Source organism: Glycine max, chromosome 8 (genome assembly GCF_000004515.6).
Source record: "Glycine max cultivar Williams 82 chromosome 8, Glycine_max_v4.0, whole genome shotgun sequence".
Taxonomy (NCBI): Eukaryota; Viridiplantae; Streptophyta; class Magnoliopsida; order Fabales; family Fabaceae; genus Glycine; species Glycine max.
The window spans coordinates 17,813,289-17,833,996 of record NC_038244.2 but is presented as its reverse complement, the minus strand read 5'-3'; the positions used below and the strand labels follow the sequence as shown (position 1 = coordinate 17,833,996).

Here is a 20,708-nt window from a genome sequence, read left to right as displayed (position 1 = left end):
GCACTTGATATGTTAGTTTTTTATTTATTTATTCCAAAGAACGTGAGAACCGTGTCTGCTCATAAAAGTGTTACATCTAATAGTTCGTTATTTTAAATATGTTGAATTTGTTCATGGTAGATTTGGTAGCTAGAAAAGAGAGTGAGGAAAGAGCGGAAGTCAATATTAATGGCTTGGTTTGAAATATTTGTCTTTTATTGATCAAAAACAAATAAAGCATGGTTTGGTTGAGGTGACTGGATGATGGATGCGTATATTATGTATAATAACACGAGAATTAGGAAAGGAAAAATCAACTAGTAATAGACTATAGTAGAGTTTTTTGCTTTGAATAAAAAAAAGACTAGAGTATATTTGTAGTAGTATTATTTATACATTCACTCATACAACATCTTATACAATAATCGTAGTAGCCAGTACTGTTGTGTCTATTTTTCTTAATTGCATCATTATTTTTTTCCCCTCTTTCTTAAGAATATAATTTCTTGTATGAGTTTGTTGGTATACAAACATCATTTCTCTCACATGAATAAATACCGATAATGAAATTAGGTGATTTTGTATATATGATTATGATTAGTATTGGCGTGGCCATGGAAAATTGAAAGCGATGGGCACACAGAAGAGGGATTTTGTATATATGATTATGAATAGACTTGGACAAGAATCCAAGCCAGACTCGATCATTGGCTTTAGCTTTATGCCTTAATATTAGCTGTAATCGACTCAAACGCACGTCAGCAGGAGTCCCACGCTTCTCTACCTTGACCTAGCTAGGTTTCAAAACCACCCTCCACTTTCATTCCATCCTTTGGATTTTTTAGCAAGATAACGGCGCCCATTAATCATTAGTATTAATGTGTGGTGGGATGTTTAACTATTTATAAATTGCGATCATCTAGCTAGGATTAACATTATTTATATTCCATTCCATATATGTTCTAGATTTAAACAAAAGATAAGAACAAAACTAATTAATTGATTCATATATATAAATTGTTTAGGACACTTCTTTTTAGCATATATGATCAACTAAATGGTAAAAGTAAACCTCCACATTATATGTGTGCTATATTATACTAATAATTTTGCATTAGATTACCGTGTTGGAAAAACTTATATTTAAAGAAAATTGAAAAGTTAATATAAATATTAAACTTAATGTTTATATTAGGTTGAATTGTAATTTTGTGTAGGTCTCCAAATTTTGATTTTCTTGATTTTAAATTATAATATTTGGTCTACCTAATTTTTATAAATTTGTGATTTTGATTCCTCTATAGATTATTAATTAATAATTATGATTATTAGAGATATTAAATTAATTATAAATTAAATAAAAATTAATAATCATTAAAAATTTTAATAAAAGACTATTAATTCTGATAGTAGAGGTAAAAAAAGTCTTTACAAAAAAGAGGAGAAACACAGTATTATATAAATTAGTATTAATTTTATAATAATTAATATTTTGATTAATTTATAATTAATTTAATAACTTAATTAATTAGAATCATTTGTAAATAATCTATCAAGAGGATCAAAATTATCTATTTATAAGACTAGGAGAACCAATTATTACAATTAAAATTCAAGGGGATCAAAATTATGAATTTGAGAAATTAAGAGAACTGAAATCACAATTTAACTTTTATACTAATATATAGTATGATAGTTTATTGATTTCCTTCACTTAAAAAAAAGGTTTATTGATTTCATATTATGTTTGCAGTTGCCATTACTAGAAAATATATTTTCTACATCGGTTATTAAATACTTTTAACATCGATTATTAACCGATGATGAAACTATTGACGTTAACATATCAACGTTAACATCGGTTGTTTGAAAACCAATATTGTTTTAACAAAAAAAACAACATTGATTTCATAAAATTGATGTTGTTTTTTTTAGTTTTTTTTAATATCTTGTTTGTTTTTTTAATTATCAACCTGTAATTATTCATATAACAACTTATCATCATTTATTTGAAAATCGATGTTGTTTTAGAAAAAAATAACATTGATTTCTGAAAACCGATGTTATTTTTTAGGTTTTTTTTTAATATCCCATTTGTTGTTTAATTACCAACCTCTAATTATTTATATCACAACTTATCATTCAAAGTTGTAAAAAAACACATAAAAAAAGTCATGTACCAAAAGTTATTAACAAAGTATATCATGCACCAAGAGTAGTTATAAACATTTATAAACAAAATATTCCACAAATATACTTTAATTACAAATGTACTTTAATATACCACAAAAACAATTATAAACATTTATAGATTGATAATAGTCAAGTAGTAATATACTTTAATTAAAAATAAATTCAAAATAAAATAAAGTTAGAAGTTGCATTTGAGAACTCAAATATAATTTGAGTTCCAACTTGCAAATTTTGTGATTACGCAAAATTTCTCCATCCATTTCCAATTTTTGTAGTCTTCCTATAATGAATACAAGGTACTTGACACGTCTTGGAATTAACATGAAATTCATATTAGATATGTATATGATTTTAAAATTTGAAATATAGAGGAGTGCTTAATTACTTGCCAAACTATTGTAAGTCACTTTGTACTCGGTCAACAGGACTTTAAAAGTGATTGAACTTGGTGATACGAGTCTCATTTAGGGTAAGCTTTTGGTTCAGAGGTGCTTTTGAAGATGGAGAGAAGGAAAACACTCTATCCATAATGGGTCAAGGTCACCTAATGATTTCCAGTGAGCCCATAAAACTCTATGAGTTCTATCCATCCAGCAAGTAGAGTTTGGCTCACCAGATCTTGATTATATGTGATAGAATGCATGTTGTCACTAGAGTGTAACAAATGCCAACTAGGCTCTAGTTCATCCTTGCATCTTATAGTAAATGACCTACTAACTTCATCATAAGGTTACATTTAACAAGCAAAGTAATATAAGGAAAAGTGTTATATCATGTCATGTTTATTTGAGAATAATGTTGAAATTTCTAACCTGATCCATAGCATGAATAATGTTGAACATTTTCTTTGCTTTTTTGTTAATCTTCATCATTGTGTTAGTCATTTCTTTTCAGTTTTGTTGATCTTCATCCATCATTTCTAAACTCCATTTACAATATAAACATGACATTAAGTAGATTTTGTCAAACCATCTAAATCCAGTAACTGATCCATGTACAAACTAACTATGCATCATGCTTATCTAAGAACCAAACCATGCAAACAAACAACAATGAGGCCTACACTGTCAAAAACATCCAAAACCAAAACCATGCAAACAACCAAAACACCAATAAATCGGCAAAACAAACATAATAGACAATATTACGGAGGAGCTAGAACCATGCAACATTTCCTTTGATATTTTACCAAAACCAGAACCAAAAACATAATTTTGCCACAAAAGCCTATTTTCTAGTAGTGTGTACACGAAACTATTACCATATACATAACCCACAAGGCCACAATTATATACAAAAGGATGCATTACCATAGCTTAAAAACACAAGTATAATTTAACTTCCATGTGCATAACCGCAAACCAAGCAAAAAAAAAAAAACTACCATAGCTTACAAACACAGGCTTTATTAGAGAATTGTAAATTCACCTCATGAGGGTTTAGTAGCATTTAGCACCATTATCAGTTTTAGAGAGTATATTTTCATACACAAAGCAAAGGCGTTGCTCAGATAGGACTAACCTTGGGAGGAAGTCGCGACGGAACAGGCCATGAAACCAAATAGTACTTCTTTGTTGCAAGGTATCGAGAAGACAAAATGATGATGGCCTCACAGCAAAACATGGGGGATGGTAGAAGGGTAAGAGTGAGAGTAGAGTTGAAGTGCCAGAAGCACGGAAAAATAATTTAAATAGGATAATACAATGTGGTTTTTTTTTGTTCCAAAAACCGATGTTAACAAAGTCACATTAATATCAATTACAGAAAAATCGGTGTTAACCAACTCAACTTAAAATCGATTTTCTAAAAAACTGATGTAAACCGACTCACGCTAACATCGATTTCTGGTAAAACAATGTTGACAAAGTCACCTTAACATCAATTTTTTGGAGAATCAATATTAACGAAATCACGTTATTTACGATTATGCCACCCCATTTTTATTTATATCGATTTTCTATAAAATTGATGTTATTCTAACCATGTTACTTCTTTGATGATTTTACAAGATAGCAGCAAACCATAATGGCAAAAGAGGAATTGGAAGTATGATTTATTATGTTAATAGATATTTTTTTAGTATTGCTTCAAAGAAAGATATTTTTTTTAATATAAGGAGTTAATATATGTTATAAACATATCAAATACCAAAATAATGAAGTATAGTACTATAATATTACTAGTAGAACCCGTCAAAAAAACATTACTAGTATAGATACATGATTAATTTTTTTTAAACACTTAAAACATTTTTTTAATTGATTAATAAATGATACTAGTAATTTTTTTTATCACTCTACTTATTTAATGGGATAATATTTTTAAGGATAAAATGTAATTTCCTTCCACCTATTTTCTTAAATTTGTGTTTTTAGTCCCCATTATTTAATTGAGACATTTTATCTCCTATTTTTAGAAAGTTTACAATTTTAGTTTCTTATTTTTTTAATTGAGATATTTTATCTTTTGGTCATTTTTAAACATTTATTTATGTACTTGGTAAATGTTGATCGATAATTATTTGTTTATTATGCATGTGACAAATATTTTTTTAAAATTATTTAATTTCTAATAAATTTAATTTATTAAAAAAATTAAAAAATATAACATCAGCAAGTCTGAAAATGATCAAGGGATTAAAATTACAAATTTTTTAAAAATAGAGAATAAAATGTCTCAATTAAAAAATATGAGGATTAAATTTTTTTTTAAAAAAGTACATAACAAAATGTTTCAATTAAAAAATAAAAACATTAAGATCACAAATTTAAAAAAATAAAAAATATATTTTAACCTATTGTCAAAACGTCAAGTTAATAATATTTTACCTTTCAATATATCATTTACCCTACAAACTTTAACTCGAGAACCCACAAACATTATGAAAGCAAGAGACCATTATTCCAACCCAACCACGGATCTAATACTCTGTTTGGTTAAAAAAAAGGAAAGAAAAATGAATGAAATAGAGAGAATACATACAAATGAGATAGAAATATGCATTGTTTTTTTTTAGATAAGAAATATACACTGCTTAGGTGAATAGAAATTCAAATCATATATTTGTTATTTAAATATTTATTATTTAATTTTTTTCCCAAATTACATTTTGTCTCCTATCTTTTTTTCAAAATACACATGTTTTTGAAAAATTTCTCAATATACATCATTTTCATGCTGCATTGAGAAATCGAATTTGATCACCCCGACTTTTATACAGATTTTTTTTTTAAATTAATTTGTATGTTTAAATTTTTATTTTAATTTAAATTATTAAAATAATACAAATATTATATTAATAAAATATTAAAATATCATTTTCATGCTGTTATTTTTTTATTTTCTCGTTAATTTTCAATAAAAATATTATTTAATAATATTAAATTTTTTAATTTTTTTAATAAAAAAATATTATTTTAATAATATTAAAAGTTTTAATCTTTTTACTAAAGCAAATATATTATTAGACAAAATTCAAATTTAAAAAAAAATATTCACCTACAAAATATCTTATATAAATTAAATAATACAAGATACGTAATTATATTTAATAATATTATTTTCTTTTTTAAAAATTATTTTACTAAAAATGTATTTTTAAAATCAATTAAAAATATATTTATATAATATAATATTTGTATTATTTTAATAATTTAAATAAAAATTAAAATTTAAACATACAAATTAATAAAAAAAAAGGGCTCGTACTGAAGTCGGGGTTTCCAATGCAGCATGGAAATGATGTATGTTGAGAAATTTTCCAAAAACATATAATTAGAAAAAAAAATAGGAGAGAAAAGGTGATTTGGAAAAAAATAATCTAACATCATATATTTGAAATAAGGATTAAAAATATTAAAAATCTTCTTCATTTATTTGTTATGTAATATATATATAGAAAATTTTACCGTTTAATAGCTACATTTTTACTACGTAGAATAAATAAAAACAAGCAAATAATTTAGTTATATGTAAAGCTCGTATAGTATAAAAGTTTTTCACACTCATATTTAATATGTATGGTTATTTCAGAAGCAGGAGGCGCCACCTATCTTGCTCTTTGTATGGCACCGAATTGGATTACTTTTTCCTCTCATAAAAAAAGTTGGATTACTTTTTTAATAAATAAAATGCCATCCTATCTACAGGTCGATTTATTTGAGAATAGTACTAGTAACACTAAATATTAAGAGTTCAAATGTAGGATGACTCATATCAACTTGGCGCCACCCGAGTAACAAATTAAAATAAAATAAATTTAATTAATTAATTAAATAAGACACAATCATAGGAAAAAATTAATGAAGAGATAAATTATCCTTAAAACAATTAAGATATGAATATAATTACTTTTGCTGACTACTTTGTTCAATTTTTACATATTACTTAATAAATTAAATATAAATAAAACTAATAGTATATTTGAACTCACTATAAACTTGGGAACCAATTGGCTTATATCCCCACGTCAGCTATACCTGTAACCCTAGTTGATCCAATATCTCCATTTTTGGCTTGTTCAGATATTTCCACTCCTATTATTATTATTCACTACTACTAGTAGTATATTGTTATTGTTCTTTTTGGCTTCAACACAACAGTAACCACATCTCTCCTTCTCACCTTCCCTTCTTCACTTTCTTAAACCCCCCTCTCCTCTTCGACAACCCATTCATTTTTTAGCTTCCTCATCCAGAACTGAGGTGAGACACACCCTTCTCTCTTCCAAATTCCGCTGCTACTTAATTTTTCCTTCTTCGTCATCATACATGCATGATGAAGATTTTCAACCCTTCTGAATGCTTTCTTCGGAACGTGGTATGTCCATCGGACACCATCTTCCTGAAAAGCATAAATATTTCTCATCGTCTCCATCCTCTCCTGGCCCAATTAGCTACACCACAATTCACTTAATTTACTGTACCACTATACTTGTTCTCCGATGGATCCGGAAAACCAACTCACCTCTAACCCGAGAAGCATAATCTTGAACAAGTACGAGATGGGGCGGGTCCTGGGCCAAGGAAACTTCGCCAAAGTCTACCACGGCCGAAACCTCAACACCAACGAGAGCGTCGCCATCAAAGTCATCAAGAAAGAGAAGCTCAAAAAGGAACGACTCGTCAAGCAGATCAAGCGCGAGGTGTCGGTGATGAAACTCGTCCGCCACCCCCACATCGTTGAACTCAAGGAAGTCATGGCCACCAAAGGAAAAATCTTCCTCGTCATGGAATACGTCAATGGCGGTGAACTCTTCGCCAAAGTCAACAATGGAAAACTCACCGAAGATCTCGCCAGAAAGTACTTCCAACAACTCATCAGCGCCGTCGATTTCTGTCACAGCCGCGGCGTCACCCACCGCGACCTCAAGCCGGAGAATCTCCTCCTAGACCAAAACGAAGACCTTAAAGTCTCCGACTTCGGACTCTCCGCTCTGCCGGAGCAGCGCCGCGCCGACGGCATGCTCTTAACCCCGTGTGGGACCCCTGCTTACGTGGCACCCGAGGTCTTAAAGAAAAAAGGTTACGACGGTTCAAAGGCTGATATATGGTCCTGTGGGGTTATCCTCTTCGCTTTGCTCTGTGGCTATTTACCCTTCCAAGGTGAGAATGTTATGAGAATTTACCGAAAGGCTTTCAGAGCTGAATATGAATTTCCAGAATGGATTTCAACTCAGGCCAAGAATCTTATTTCGAAACTCCTCGTTGCTGATCCTGGGAAGAGGTATTCTATTCCTGATATAATGAAGGATCCTTGGTTTCAAGTTGGGTTCATGAGACCAATTGCGTTTTCTATTAAGGAGTCTAACGTTGTTGAAGACAACGAGGGGAAACCTGCGAGGCCGTTTTACAATGCGTTTGAGATAATCTCGTCCTTGTCGCACGGGTTTGATCTTAGGAGTTTGTTTGAGACGAGGAAGCGGTCGCCATCGATGTTTATATCTAAATTCTCGGCTTCGACGGTGTTGGCCAAGGTGGAGGCGGTGGCGAAGAAACTGAACTTTAGGGTGACGGGGAAGAAGGAGTTTGTGGTGAGGATGCAAGGGGCGGAGGAGGGGAGGAAGGGGAATCTGGCAATGACGGTGGAGGTTTTCGAGGTGGCGCCGGAGGTGGCGGTGGTCGAGTTTTCTAAGTCTGCCGGAGATACGTTGGAGTATGTTAGGTTCTGTGATGAGCAAGTGAGGCCTTCTCTCAAAGACATTGTTTGGAGCTGGCAGGGTGATACCAACAGTTAATAGTCATTTGATATCTGTGTCTCTTTTTATGGGACTAGTACTTTCTATGATCATGGTCGTGGTTTAGTTTAGTTTGCCTTTTAGTTGTTGAATTTGATTTCATACATACTATGTAAATTTGGAGTGTGGATCGAGTTTGTGACGGTGTTTGATTTGAGGATACTAGTAGCAAAAATAACCCCGCAAATTGTGGAAAAGTGAATAATACATTGTTGTTCACTTTTCGTTAAGAGTTTCTTGGCTGGCTCCAATTAAGTTGCCAAAACAGGCGAATATGATTGATGTTCACGAAAACGAAAAAATGATTGGTGGAGATGATGATCATAGTTCGTGCTAACTGGGTCCCTTGTGAATTAGAAGTGTGATGGGTATTTCGGAGGGTAGGGGGAAGACTGTTGCCAATTAATTTTTAAAGAGAATTGGATTGGACTATGGAGCATAAGTAAGGTTAAGTGATGTTGGACTTGAATCATAAAAGGTTTTCAATTTGAGTCGAAAATGTGGTCATAAGATGAGATTTTATCCCAAAAATCAGCGCCTTAAGTGGTTGCCATTGGATTCTCGCTAAGGTTTAGGGGGTGTATTGGATTAAGATTTCAAAGGATTTTAAAAGACTTTTTTATGATTAAAAAGTCTTGTGGTATTCAATCAAGACTTTTATAAAATATAAACAAATCTTGTGGTATTCAATTAAGACAATAAAGATTTTTTTTTCAGGACAACAAAATCTGTTGGTATTCAATTGAGATTTCTTACCACTTTTAAAATGTCTTTTGGTATTCAAAAGTAAATAGATTTTGATGGATTCTTTTGTGGAATGGATTTTGAGAGACTTTTTAGTTAGAAATACACATAAAATACTCCTCCAACAATCTCACCCAAACCCTTGAGACTTTTCATAATCTTCCAAAGACTTTTTCTTCTCCTGCCGAACAAGACACAAACCACTACCAGGTTCATTCTCTTACAACTTTTCAATCAATTTTACCTATTTTTTTTAATGGCAATCGATAGTCAATATTGTTCATACTATATGTATATTACGCAAATCAAAAGAAAAGGGTGCTGTATATGCTTCAAGATTTTGTATTCATATTGTTTTCAACGTCCAGGCAATGAATATGCATCAAAAGAATGACAATTGATATGCATCAAGATTTCATATTGTTTTTTTTTTAGTACTATATATGCAAATCAAAATAAAAAACTCTTTTTTTTTCTGTTTCTTCAACTTGTTTTTTTACAACGTCCATTATTATTATTATTATTTTCTTGTGTTATTATTAAAATGTTAATTATTAATGTGTTATTATTATTTTTTTGACAGCGTGTTATTATTATTATTATTGTGTTAATAATTTTTTAATTGTTATTGTGTTATTATTATTGTTATTTTGTTAATAGTTTTTTTTAAATGATTTTATGATATATGAGTATTATTTTTATGGAAAATGCTAACATGTGCCCTTAAGACACTTGTTAGTGTATTATGTATAGAAATTTTGTATTGAAAGTTGTGCAATTTACTTTTTTAAAAGTCAAAAATTGTTGTTTTTAAATTTTGTATTGAAAGTTGTGCAATTTACTTTTTGTATTGAAAATGCTAACATGTGCCCTTAAGACATAGTTACTATTGGAAGTATCCTTAACATGTGCCCTAAGTGCGCATGTTAGCATGACCCTTATTTTATTATTAGGTAGTTTTTTATTGGTTTTTCTATTGAATTGTATATTATTCGGGATATAGTCACTATACTTTTGACAATTAGGAAACAATAACTATTTTTGTCAAATAACTAGTTTCTTATATATATATTAGCGATCAAATGGGGGATTCACAAGAAAATAACAAAGGAAAGAGTAGAGACAAAGATAATTATGTATCTTGGACTATGGAGGATACCAATGAGTTGTTGCACCTCTTGGTGGATGCTATGAATAGGGGATTGCGTGATGCCAATGGGTCACTTAGCAAACAAAATGTAGAACGAATAATACTTCCTCAACTCAATGCAAAAACTAAATTCCCTAAAACTTATAGTCATTATTTGAGTCGGATGAAGTGGTTTCGAAACCAGTATAACATGATGTCAACCCTTATGCGCAACAACTCTGGCTTTGGATGGGACCCAATTGGAAAAACTTTCACTGCTCATGAGGATGTATGGAAAGATTACTTAAAGGTGAGCTAAGTTCATAATCTTTTAAATATATTAATAGTTATAAATTTAGTAAATTATAATATTTGTAGTATATTAACAATGATTTTTTTTTAGTCCCACCCAAGTCACAACAAACTTCGAGGAAAAAGTATGGTTGATTATGAGTATTTGAAGATCGTTGTTGGGGGTGGAGTTTCTAGCGGGAATAATTCTATATCAGTTGATCCAGATGATACTGATGCAACAACTTTTGAGCCAGAAAATAGAACTGTTGGGATAGAAGAATTTTCATATGATCCTAATAGTGATACATTCATAACACCAAATAACTATGAACCAGCATATCAGCCTCCATCACCAAACCAACCAAGTCCACCATCCCACCCCCCTTTAGATTCACAGGTTCCCATAGAAAAACAAAACTGTCACAAGCGAAGGAGATCCGAGTATGGAGGGAGTTCAAGCGCTGTTGGGATCAACAATCAAGGCAACGTTCTGGAAAATCTTTCTGTTGGCATTGGGACTATTGCTGTGAATTTTGAAAAAATATCCAACATGATGGAGAAAAGAGAAAAAGATAGAGATAGAGATAGAGAGCTCGAGGGTATTATTTGGGATGTTATAAAAGAAATTCCAAATTTGGATGACATAACGCGTTTCAAGACAACTGAATTGTTAAATACTAAAGCAAAAAAGGATTTTTTCTTGAAGATGTCACCGGAAGAACGCTCATCTTGGATAAACTTTAAGTTAGGGAATAATTAATATTTTGATCATCTATTATTAACATATTATTTTAAACATCGTGAGTTTGTTGAACTATATCTTTTGGGTCTCTATTTTGGTTGAAGTATTTGGTTTGTTTTTTGGTCGAACTATTATGGTTGTATTTTGGTTGAAATATTTGGTTTGTTTTTTGGTCGAACTATTATGTTTGAAGTATTTAGGTTATATATTTTGTGAAATTGTTGTGGTTAAACTTTAGTTATATTTATTTTATATATGAATTTGTATTAACTTTGATATTGACTTATAACCATGACCATGACATAAAGAACGAAGAAATGAATGGAGATATATATAATGAAGATACAAATGATGAAGATATAGACGACGAGGAAACAAATGAAGAATTTTATGAAGCCACATACACATATGTGATGGCAATTTATGCTTTAATAGATATATTAAATCAGTTTTTGAATATGATGCGTGGTGAACATATCGAACGTCCATTAACTCGACGACAAATTACTAGTCGGGGATATGACTATATACACAAAGCATTAAACGATGATCCTGCAATCTTTCGACAAGTATATAGGATGTATCCTGATGTATTTCGAAAGTTGTGCACGATTATAAGAGAAAAAACACCTTTGGAGGATACAAGATTTATTTGTGTTGAAGAAATGCTTGCATCATTCCTACAGATTGTCGGCCAGAACACTCGATATTGTGTAATCCGCAATACATTTGGCCGATCACAATTTGCTACAAGTGAAAATTTTCACAAGATTTTGAAAGCTCTGAACTCATTAGCACCTGATTTAATGGTTAGACCAGGCTCAACTGTGCCTGCAAAAATAAGGGAAAGCACAAGGTTTTATCCTTATTTTAAGGTATGTGATCATTATCTAATTATAACAAAATTATAATTATAATTGTGATTATTATAATAATATTTATGATTATTGATACACACACTTTAGGATTGCATTGGAGCTATTGATGGTACACATATTCCCACATCAGTAAAAGGACGAGATGTAAGCAGTTATCGTGATCGTCATGGAAATATATCACAAAATGTATTAGCTGCTTGTAACTTTGATTTGGAATTCATGTACGTTCTTAGCGGTTGGGAGGGTTCAGCACATGATTCCAAGGTGTTAAGTGATGCTTTGGCAAGGAAGAATGGACTTAAAGTGCCCCAAGGTAAGTATTATCTGGTGGATTGTGGATTTCCTAATCGACGCAAATTTTTAGCCCCATATCGAGGTGTACGATATCATCTACAAGATTTTGCAGGTCACGGTAATGACCCTGAAAATGAAAAGGAATTATTTAATCTTCGGCATGCATCCTTAAGGAATGTGATTGAGAGGATATTTGGTATTTTTAAATCGCGGTTCACAATTTTTAAGTCAGCACCTCCATTTCTATTTAAAACACAAGCAGAGCTTGTGTTGGCATGTGCAGCACTTCATAATTTTCTTCGCAAAGAATGTCGTTCTGATGAATTTCCAGTGGAACCTACTGACGAGTCTTCATCTTCATCTTCAGTGTTTCCAAATTACGAAGACAATGATCATGAACCCATTGTTCAAACACAAGAGCAGGAACGAGAAGATGCTAATATATGGAGGACTAATATAGGTTCAGATATGTGGAGAAATGCTAATAATTAGGCGAACATGAAGTGAGAATCACTTTGTTATTATTTTTTTAGGCAATAATGACTTTGTTATTAAAAGGTTTAAAATTTCTATCGTTTTTATTTTCTTTATTCAAACATTATAATTTATTTATCATCTTTTTCATTCACTTTTGTAACTTCCGTTATTTTTTTGTTTAAAATGTATTAATCTTTCAAAATCTTAAAAATCCATAAAGTACTTTGAAATCTTAAAAATCTGTGTTAGAAATCCATTAAAATCTTGGGTTAAGAATCCTGATTGTAAAAAGTCTATTAAAAAAAATCTTTTAAAATCCCACAAAATCAATACAATCCCACATAATCTTTTAAAATCTTCAAGATTGTTTTTGTCAAAATATTCTCTCAAAATCCCAATGATGTTTGACTTTAAAAAGAATTTTCAATTAAAAATATTATTTTATCTAAAATGGGCTAATTTGATAAAAAAAAAAAGAAGTTGAATCACAATAAAATTTTAAATAAAAATATTTATTTTTTAAAAAATAATTATTAATTATACTAAAAACAAATACTTATATTCTAATTACCGAATTTCAGTTCAATTAAGTTGGTGTTTGGACTGCCCTTATACATGAAGAACCGTACCACCCTATTGGACACAAACCACACGATGTAGCTCTGGCGCTAACATGGAGCTGTGATGGGAAATCAACCAAACACAAGGTACATTGATGGACATAAAAATCATTTTGTTATCATGACATATCATCTAACTTAGACATATTAATTATTATACTTAACAATTTAAAGCCAACATATCAAATTTAATTTGAAAAACATATATTTTATAAATTGAATACTATGTGTATGTATATAAATAAATGAATTATGAAATAATTATTGTAGTTTGATTGTTAAATTTTTATTCAAGTCCGTTTATCTAATAATACGTTTATTTTATAGTTAGAATAAATTATTTAAATAAATTACATTGAAATTTTATAAACTTGATATTTAATAGTTTACAAATATATATATATTCACACATATTTATAATTTAAGTATCTGTAATTTATTAGTGTATTTATTTAAATATTTTTATTTTGCATATAGTCATTTCACATATAAATCATTTATTACAATTTTTTTAAAAATACATAATTTATGAATACTTTATTTGTTAACATAAAAGTATTTGTTAAATACTAAATTAATAAATAAAAATTTAAAAAAATAAAACATGTAGAAAAAAGTTCAAGCCATTAATAAATTAATTAATGAGTCAAGTTTTAAGTTTTGGATATTTTAAATTAAATTAAATTCATATTTGAAATTTGACTTAAGTATGTTAAATTGAAATAATTGTTTTACATATCAAACTTAAAGATTAATTACTTTAGTAGAATCATGGACAGGACACCCCTATTATGTATCCCTAATTAGGGGTTTTGTTGAAATTTTTGTGGGCACCATTTTTTTCAAATACATTGATTGAGGATTTGAAGGGGTGAATTATGACCTTGGGTTCATAATCATAATCCATTTACATCAAAGGGCATGGACCAAAAAGGTCGGAAAAGGGTAAATTGCAAGACAGGCAGGCAAGGCTTGGATTTTCTACGGTTTAATCATTGTTATAGTATTTTGGTTGTGCCCTTTTTGCAGTTCTGTCCCCTGTTGTACAAGTTTTAGCCAAAAACAAACAAAAAATAATCCAATGGCTAAACTGCCGTTGCTGTCTATGTTATCCATCTTCCGTGGTGCCAGTTGAACACCTCCAAATGATATTGAATTTATTTATTTTTCTTCTTTTTTTTTCCATCTTTTTAAGAAAAGCATTTAATGGGCATTCAATATTTTATTTAATGTTTTTTTAAAGTATGTTATTTAACATCTAGAAAAAGTAAAAATATAAAAATATAATAAATTTATGATATGATAAAAAAATAATGAAATGAATAAAATTATGAATGACTAATATATCGTTATTTTTTATTCAATAAAATGGACATTGGGCAGTACCAGTGGAGAATATATTAAGATGTATCCCTTTTGATCAAAACCTTGAGCAGGAATGGTGTTTGTACCCTGTAAACAAAAACACACTACCAAGTACCATGGTGGTTGTAGATATCATGATTTATGGGACCTCCACAACATAGAACGTACCATCAGCTGACTCGGATCATACTCAGTTTTGTCAAAATGAGGCTCCAAATACCCATTTCAACAGCTCGTTCATATCTTTCTCAAGCTCAACTTGTCAAATTGCCTATAAATAAACATAAAAAGATATTATGATGCATTTTTTCCACGACACTAGCCTCTCACCTAAATACTTAACTAATCCCTACGTGAGTGAACTATATTATCGATAAACTTAATTCATATCACATGATTAGGTGAATGTAATATGCTTAAGCTGAGAAAGTTATCTAAAATTGAAGATAACCATGTTGTTTACTCAACTAATTTAATTTTCTCTCCCCAGCTTGATGTTTGACACATTATATATTTTTTTCTGAATGGTTTGACACATTATATTATGCCTTCCTTTGTATAAAATTCATCGACCAAGAAATATTTTCGATAATGAATTCGATTATAAAAAAAAGTTGGGTTATATTAATGTTTGAATTAGATTATTACAACGAGTGGAAAAAGGGTATAATGAAATAGTTTGTGTTGCTTAAAAAATATAACGAATCATAAGACATAAGTCTTATCTTGAGGTTTCTCTCAAATTAAAGGCAAACACATATATTATAATACTATATGATTGTAGTAACTACTAAGTCAAATGAATGAATTTCTTTGGCCAAGAGAAATACAAAGAAAAGAGCACCCGATTCGGAAATTCGATTAGTGTGACAATCCCACACGCCAATCAGTTATAGATTATAATACTATATGAATGTAATAATTATTCGATCGAATAAATGAATTTCTTTAATTTGGGGAAGAGAAATACAAATAAAAGAACAACCAATTTGGAAATCCAATCAGTGATCCCCACACGCCAATCATATTGCTTGATGGTTGATTCTGGGCTTGCCAATGCCTAGTCCTTTCAAGCTAATCGTGATCATTACGTATTGCTTGCCATGGACGCTTTCAGAGTTGAAGATTAAAACCGAACACATACAAATCCATTATGTGAGGATTAAAATGTGAATTTTACAATTAATTTCTTGCGACATATATAAATAGTTTTTCTTTTTTAACAGAGGGAACCTAAGCCCAACTAACAATTAACGATGAGAAAGAAATTGAGCTAGCAATGCATGTGCTAACAAGCCTAAAGAAATAATATGAAGAGCAAAATTAAAATACGAAAATATTGACTTGGCCATAACATCTGTCGGTCGATTGGCTTCACAATAAATATGACTCCATTAATTGCAGAAACTACATTCTTATCTCTAAAAGCTGTTATATATTCTGGACTAAAAAGTAGCACGTAAACACCCTTGTCTAATTAAGTATATTGGCCTGAAGGAAATCTGATTCACAATAGTGTTATAAAAACCGGTTTGCAATACAAAACTTTTTAAATTTTAATATGAAGAACCGAATACTCCTCCAATAACCAAAAGTAGGCCAAACCTAACTAATACTTCTACTTTTTAAATTTTAATATAATATATTCAGCAATATAAATAAAATAACATGATATGCATTTCATAACATTAAAATAAAAGTTAAACGTTACTTATAAGTATGTATTAAACCAATACAAAACTTTTTGTAAAAGATATTAATATTATACGTATTAGGATTAAAATCTCATATACTAAAACTAACTATTATATTTTCTTTCTTTTATTACTTTAAAATACAAAAGGTTTAAATATAGTTTGTTAGTAGTATCACATCGTGTGCTTTAGCACTATTCTTAAGGGAGGCATTAGACACGTATTAGTAGTATATTATAAGTGTGCTATACACTTCTTTTTTTTTGGAACCAAGTGTTATACACAGTATTTTTTTCTTAATGGCATGTGTCTAATACACAGTAATACACTTATAGTACTCTGCAGCTATCTCAGATTCAAAGGTTTAGTTCATTACTTTGACAACTGAGCGAGTCCCGTATATGTTGGTAATGAAAGTGCACTTCTCATATAAAGAAAACGACGACAAAGATAAACATGCATGTGATGAGTATATATTCGATGCCGAATGATCTATTACAGATTTTTTTTTTAACTAATTTTACAGGTTTAAGACCAGTTCTATAGAATAGGACTATTTTATGGTCTATTATATCAATAAGTCGTGATTTTTATCGGTGAATATTTTTATACAGTAGGTTGACCTGCGGTGTTAACTTACGTGATAAAATCGTGCTATGATATAATAATAGTATCCCGATAGGAATATCATCATGATTGATTAATACCTGTAAAATATTTTGATTTTTTTTGTTAACATGTTTTGATTGATTCGTACTGTAATTTTGTCCGTAAGATTTTTTTAACAAGCCCGTGAGAATTGTTTATTAATTATTTTTCTTATTATTATTAATTGATTTTACCTTGATATTTATAAACCGTAATGAATAAATCTGTCAAAAAAAAAATTCTGTCAAATATTCCATGAGATAAAACACTCATTGATTACTTAATCTAGGAAATTCATCACGTTAATTTGACAAAATCTAGAAAGTTAAAAAATACTAGTAAAAAGTAATGATATACGATATTTTTAAAAAGAGTTAATATGCAATATTAATTATTAACTGATATAAAAAATCACATTTAATTAATATAATAAGTAATATATTACAGTATAACTTAATGAATTTCATGTAGTGTTTTATACGTATCTAAGACAAACTCATTGCCGTATTCGATATGTAAGGCGTATTTGCTTCATATGTAGCATGTTGTATTATTACGATCTGATACACGCGCCGTGCTGGAAACAAAACAAATTGATTAAATCAGTGTGATGTGAAATTTAAAGGTGTAAAGTAGAAACAACCTAGAATCATCATATATCATGTATAAAAAATATTAACAAATTGATACTTTTTCAAACTAATGGAAATGTATTCTTCTTAGTTTCCTGCTCTCAATTTCATTCTTAACTGGATATATATTGCTGATCTTTGTAGGGATGATGAAATGGTAGGTGGACTTGTGGTACAACAAAAATTTGCCCCATAGCTAGCAAGGCTTGGCGGGATCTTCTGCATCTCTTGTGTGATTGGTAATTAACTTGAAGGACTTCTCCAGATAACCGAGTATTCTTCCCTTTGTTTCCATTTCTAATTATAATATCATTTTAACTAATTCATGTTAGAAAAATAATTATCATAATAAATTTATCAATTATTTATATTATAATTTTTAAATTATTTTTTTCTCTATCCATTTACTTGTTTTTTTTATTAATGTTTGAAAAGAAATTAATTAAATAAAAGTATATAGAAAAAATAATTAATATATTTAAAAATTAGAAAAGAGTTTTATAAAAAAAAAAATTTAAAAACACTTATAATTAAGAACGTAACATATTAGAGACTAGAAATGTCCATGTGTCCCTATCTGTTTTTTTTTTTTTTTGCTGTTATTTGCCCTTATCTCATGATATTGCTTCCTGACATAGTGACATGCCATTCAACTCAAAGGGAAAATTGGAAATGGTCATTTTGTTTCTTAAATTAGGACAGTTTTCTTAGTATATAACTGTATACAAAATTTGGCTTCAAACATGCATTTGTTAAAGGATTTTCTTATCCACATAATCTTAATTGTTAAAATGTAGAGGAAAGATTTGAATCTATAACTTCTTTCGTCACTTTTTTTTTTCCTTTTACCCTCAGCCCCCTCCCTTCACCCTCCTACCTGCATTTATTACTGTTTTAAGTTATAAATAATATTAGGGAAATTAAAAGAGTATTTTAGTCATTTTAAATTTTCACTCACTTACAAATTGCTTTATCAAATAGAAAATAGACTCACATATTTAGTGAACATAAATTTAATTTAATAAGAATTAGTATATAAAAAGCAAAGTATCATATAGTATGTAATATGTTGTTAACATCTTTCTCCTGCACATTGACAAAGTATTAGGTAATATGTAATTAGTTCTTACTACATGACAACTCCAGAATGATAGTAGATTAGAAGTTTTAATTAATATTTACCAATAATAACATAGTTTGCCAAAATATTTTATATTATTGTTCAATTATAAAATGTTATGTATAATAAGATTTTTTTATAATAATTATTTTAAAAGTCATGTAAGATATAACTTCTAAATTAATTAAAAATATAAAAAATCTTAGGATGCAAATGTACTTATGTCCTTCAATTTTGGGGCAAAATTAGTTTTAGTCCTATATATACTTTAAAAGTAATAATTTTAGTCATCATATTTTTAATAATTGATAAATTCGATTTCTCTTTATGGAACTTAAAATATTAGGATGAGAGACGAAATCGATCACTTATAAGAAAATATGAAGATTAAAATAATCATTTTTAAAGTATGAGAACAGAAACCAATTTTAACAAAAGAAAAATTAACCAAAAACTGAATAATGTAAATCATCCAACTATGAGAATTAAATTAATAGAAATCTGTGGAACACTGTTGATCAGAAGAACACTGAAACCATCCTATAATAATGCTATTATTACCACAAAGCTAGTTCATCACTTGGATTTGGGCTCGCTAAATTTGCATGCCAGGATTGCTTAGGCCACCTGATGGACCTGCCAGCTACCGCATTGCATTGTAGTTATAGGAAAAAAAAAAAAAACCATTTTCATTTGCTTTTGTTGAGAAGGGCCATAGAGCCCAAAGATTAGATTAAACAAGATGCAGCCTCGTTAATTAACGTTTTAATATGACTTATTTTTCAATTTAAGGTATGATTAACTTCTTTTTTTCAAGAGGTGAGTTAAATTATTTAATTGATATAGATTTTTTAGAAATTTAATGTGTGTGTGTGTGTGTTTAGACTTATATATAAGTTAATGAGGTCAAGCTTTTAAATATATAATATTAAAAATTACACTAAAAATTTACTTAAGAAAATTGACTTGTAATGTAAGTTTTTTAAATTACTTAAAATTTGATATTATTAATTGATTGGACTTTCGAAGCAATTTTGATTTAATTTATTTTGTAAACAAGCATAATCGAATTTAAGTCTAACGTGAATTAATTCTTAAAAAAGCCAACAAATAATCTATCCCTTTAGGTTTTTCAGTTTTTTTATTTTCCATTTTTCCGATATATGAAACATGAAGCTTTTCAAAGCACGTGCAGCAGGGTAGTTCACCTAAGCCAATTTGGTATAAAAACTAATAATATCTTATTCGCTTAGTCTACTAATAAATTCTTTGAATGGGTATTGTGTCTACCTGAAATAATATGAACTGATATTAGATGTTAAATTTAATAAATTTATATATTTCCTTTAAAAAATATATCATATATTTAATATTAAAAGTTATCAATAGACTAATAATTATATTGAAATTAGCTTTTATGAAGTAAATGCAGAATACACATTTTATATAATTTAAAATTTAATCAATACTTTATGATAATATTTTTTTTTTAATTTGTAACATTATTTTAAAGTACATGCATTTTTTTACTAACAAATTACATGTTTATGAATGTTTAAGTTATTTAATAGTATATATTATCACTACGATAATATTCTATAACTTATCGATCAGTTTAAATTGATAAATTAGTGTTTATAAAAAATATATGAAAAGTATAATTA

At 29.1% G+C, this 20,708-nt stretch overlaps 3 protein-coding genes across 3 annotated transcripts; all 3 read left to right on the top strand.

Moving 5' to 3' along the window:
* Window positions 1-6,667: 6,667 nt before the first annotated feature.
* LOC100801065 (CBL-interacting serine/threonine-protein kinase 5) lies at window positions 6,668-8,637 on the top strand. The gene has a single exon (XM_003531689.5). It carries the CDS (start codon window positions 7,115-7,117, stop codon window positions 8,405-8,407), a length of 1,293 nt encoding a protein of 430 aa, XP_003531737.1. The 5' UTR covers window positions 6,668-7,114; the 3' UTR covers window positions 8,408-8,637.
* Window positions 8,638-10,299: 1,662 nt separating this feature from the next.
* Window positions 10,300-11,760, top strand: LOC121175222 (uncharacterized protein At2g29880). Its single transcript, XM_041017742.1, has 3 exons — window positions 10,300-10,590; window positions 10,684-11,100; window positions 11,752-11,760. The coding sequence occupies exons 1-3, from the start codon at window positions 10,300-10,302 to the stop codon at window positions 11,758-11,760; spliced, it is 717 nt and encodes a 238-aa protein (XP_040873676.1).
* Window positions 11,761-12,413: 653 nt separating this feature from the next.
* On the top strand, window positions 12,414-13,116 carry LOC102662073 (uncharacterized). Its single transcript, XM_026129682.2, has one exon. The coding sequence runs from the start codon at window positions 12,414-12,416 to the stop codon at window positions 12,978-12,980; it is 567 nt and encodes a 188-aa protein (XP_025985467.2). The 3' UTR covers window positions 12,981-13,116.
* The last annotated feature ends 7,592 nt before the right edge of the window (window positions 13,117-20,708 follow it).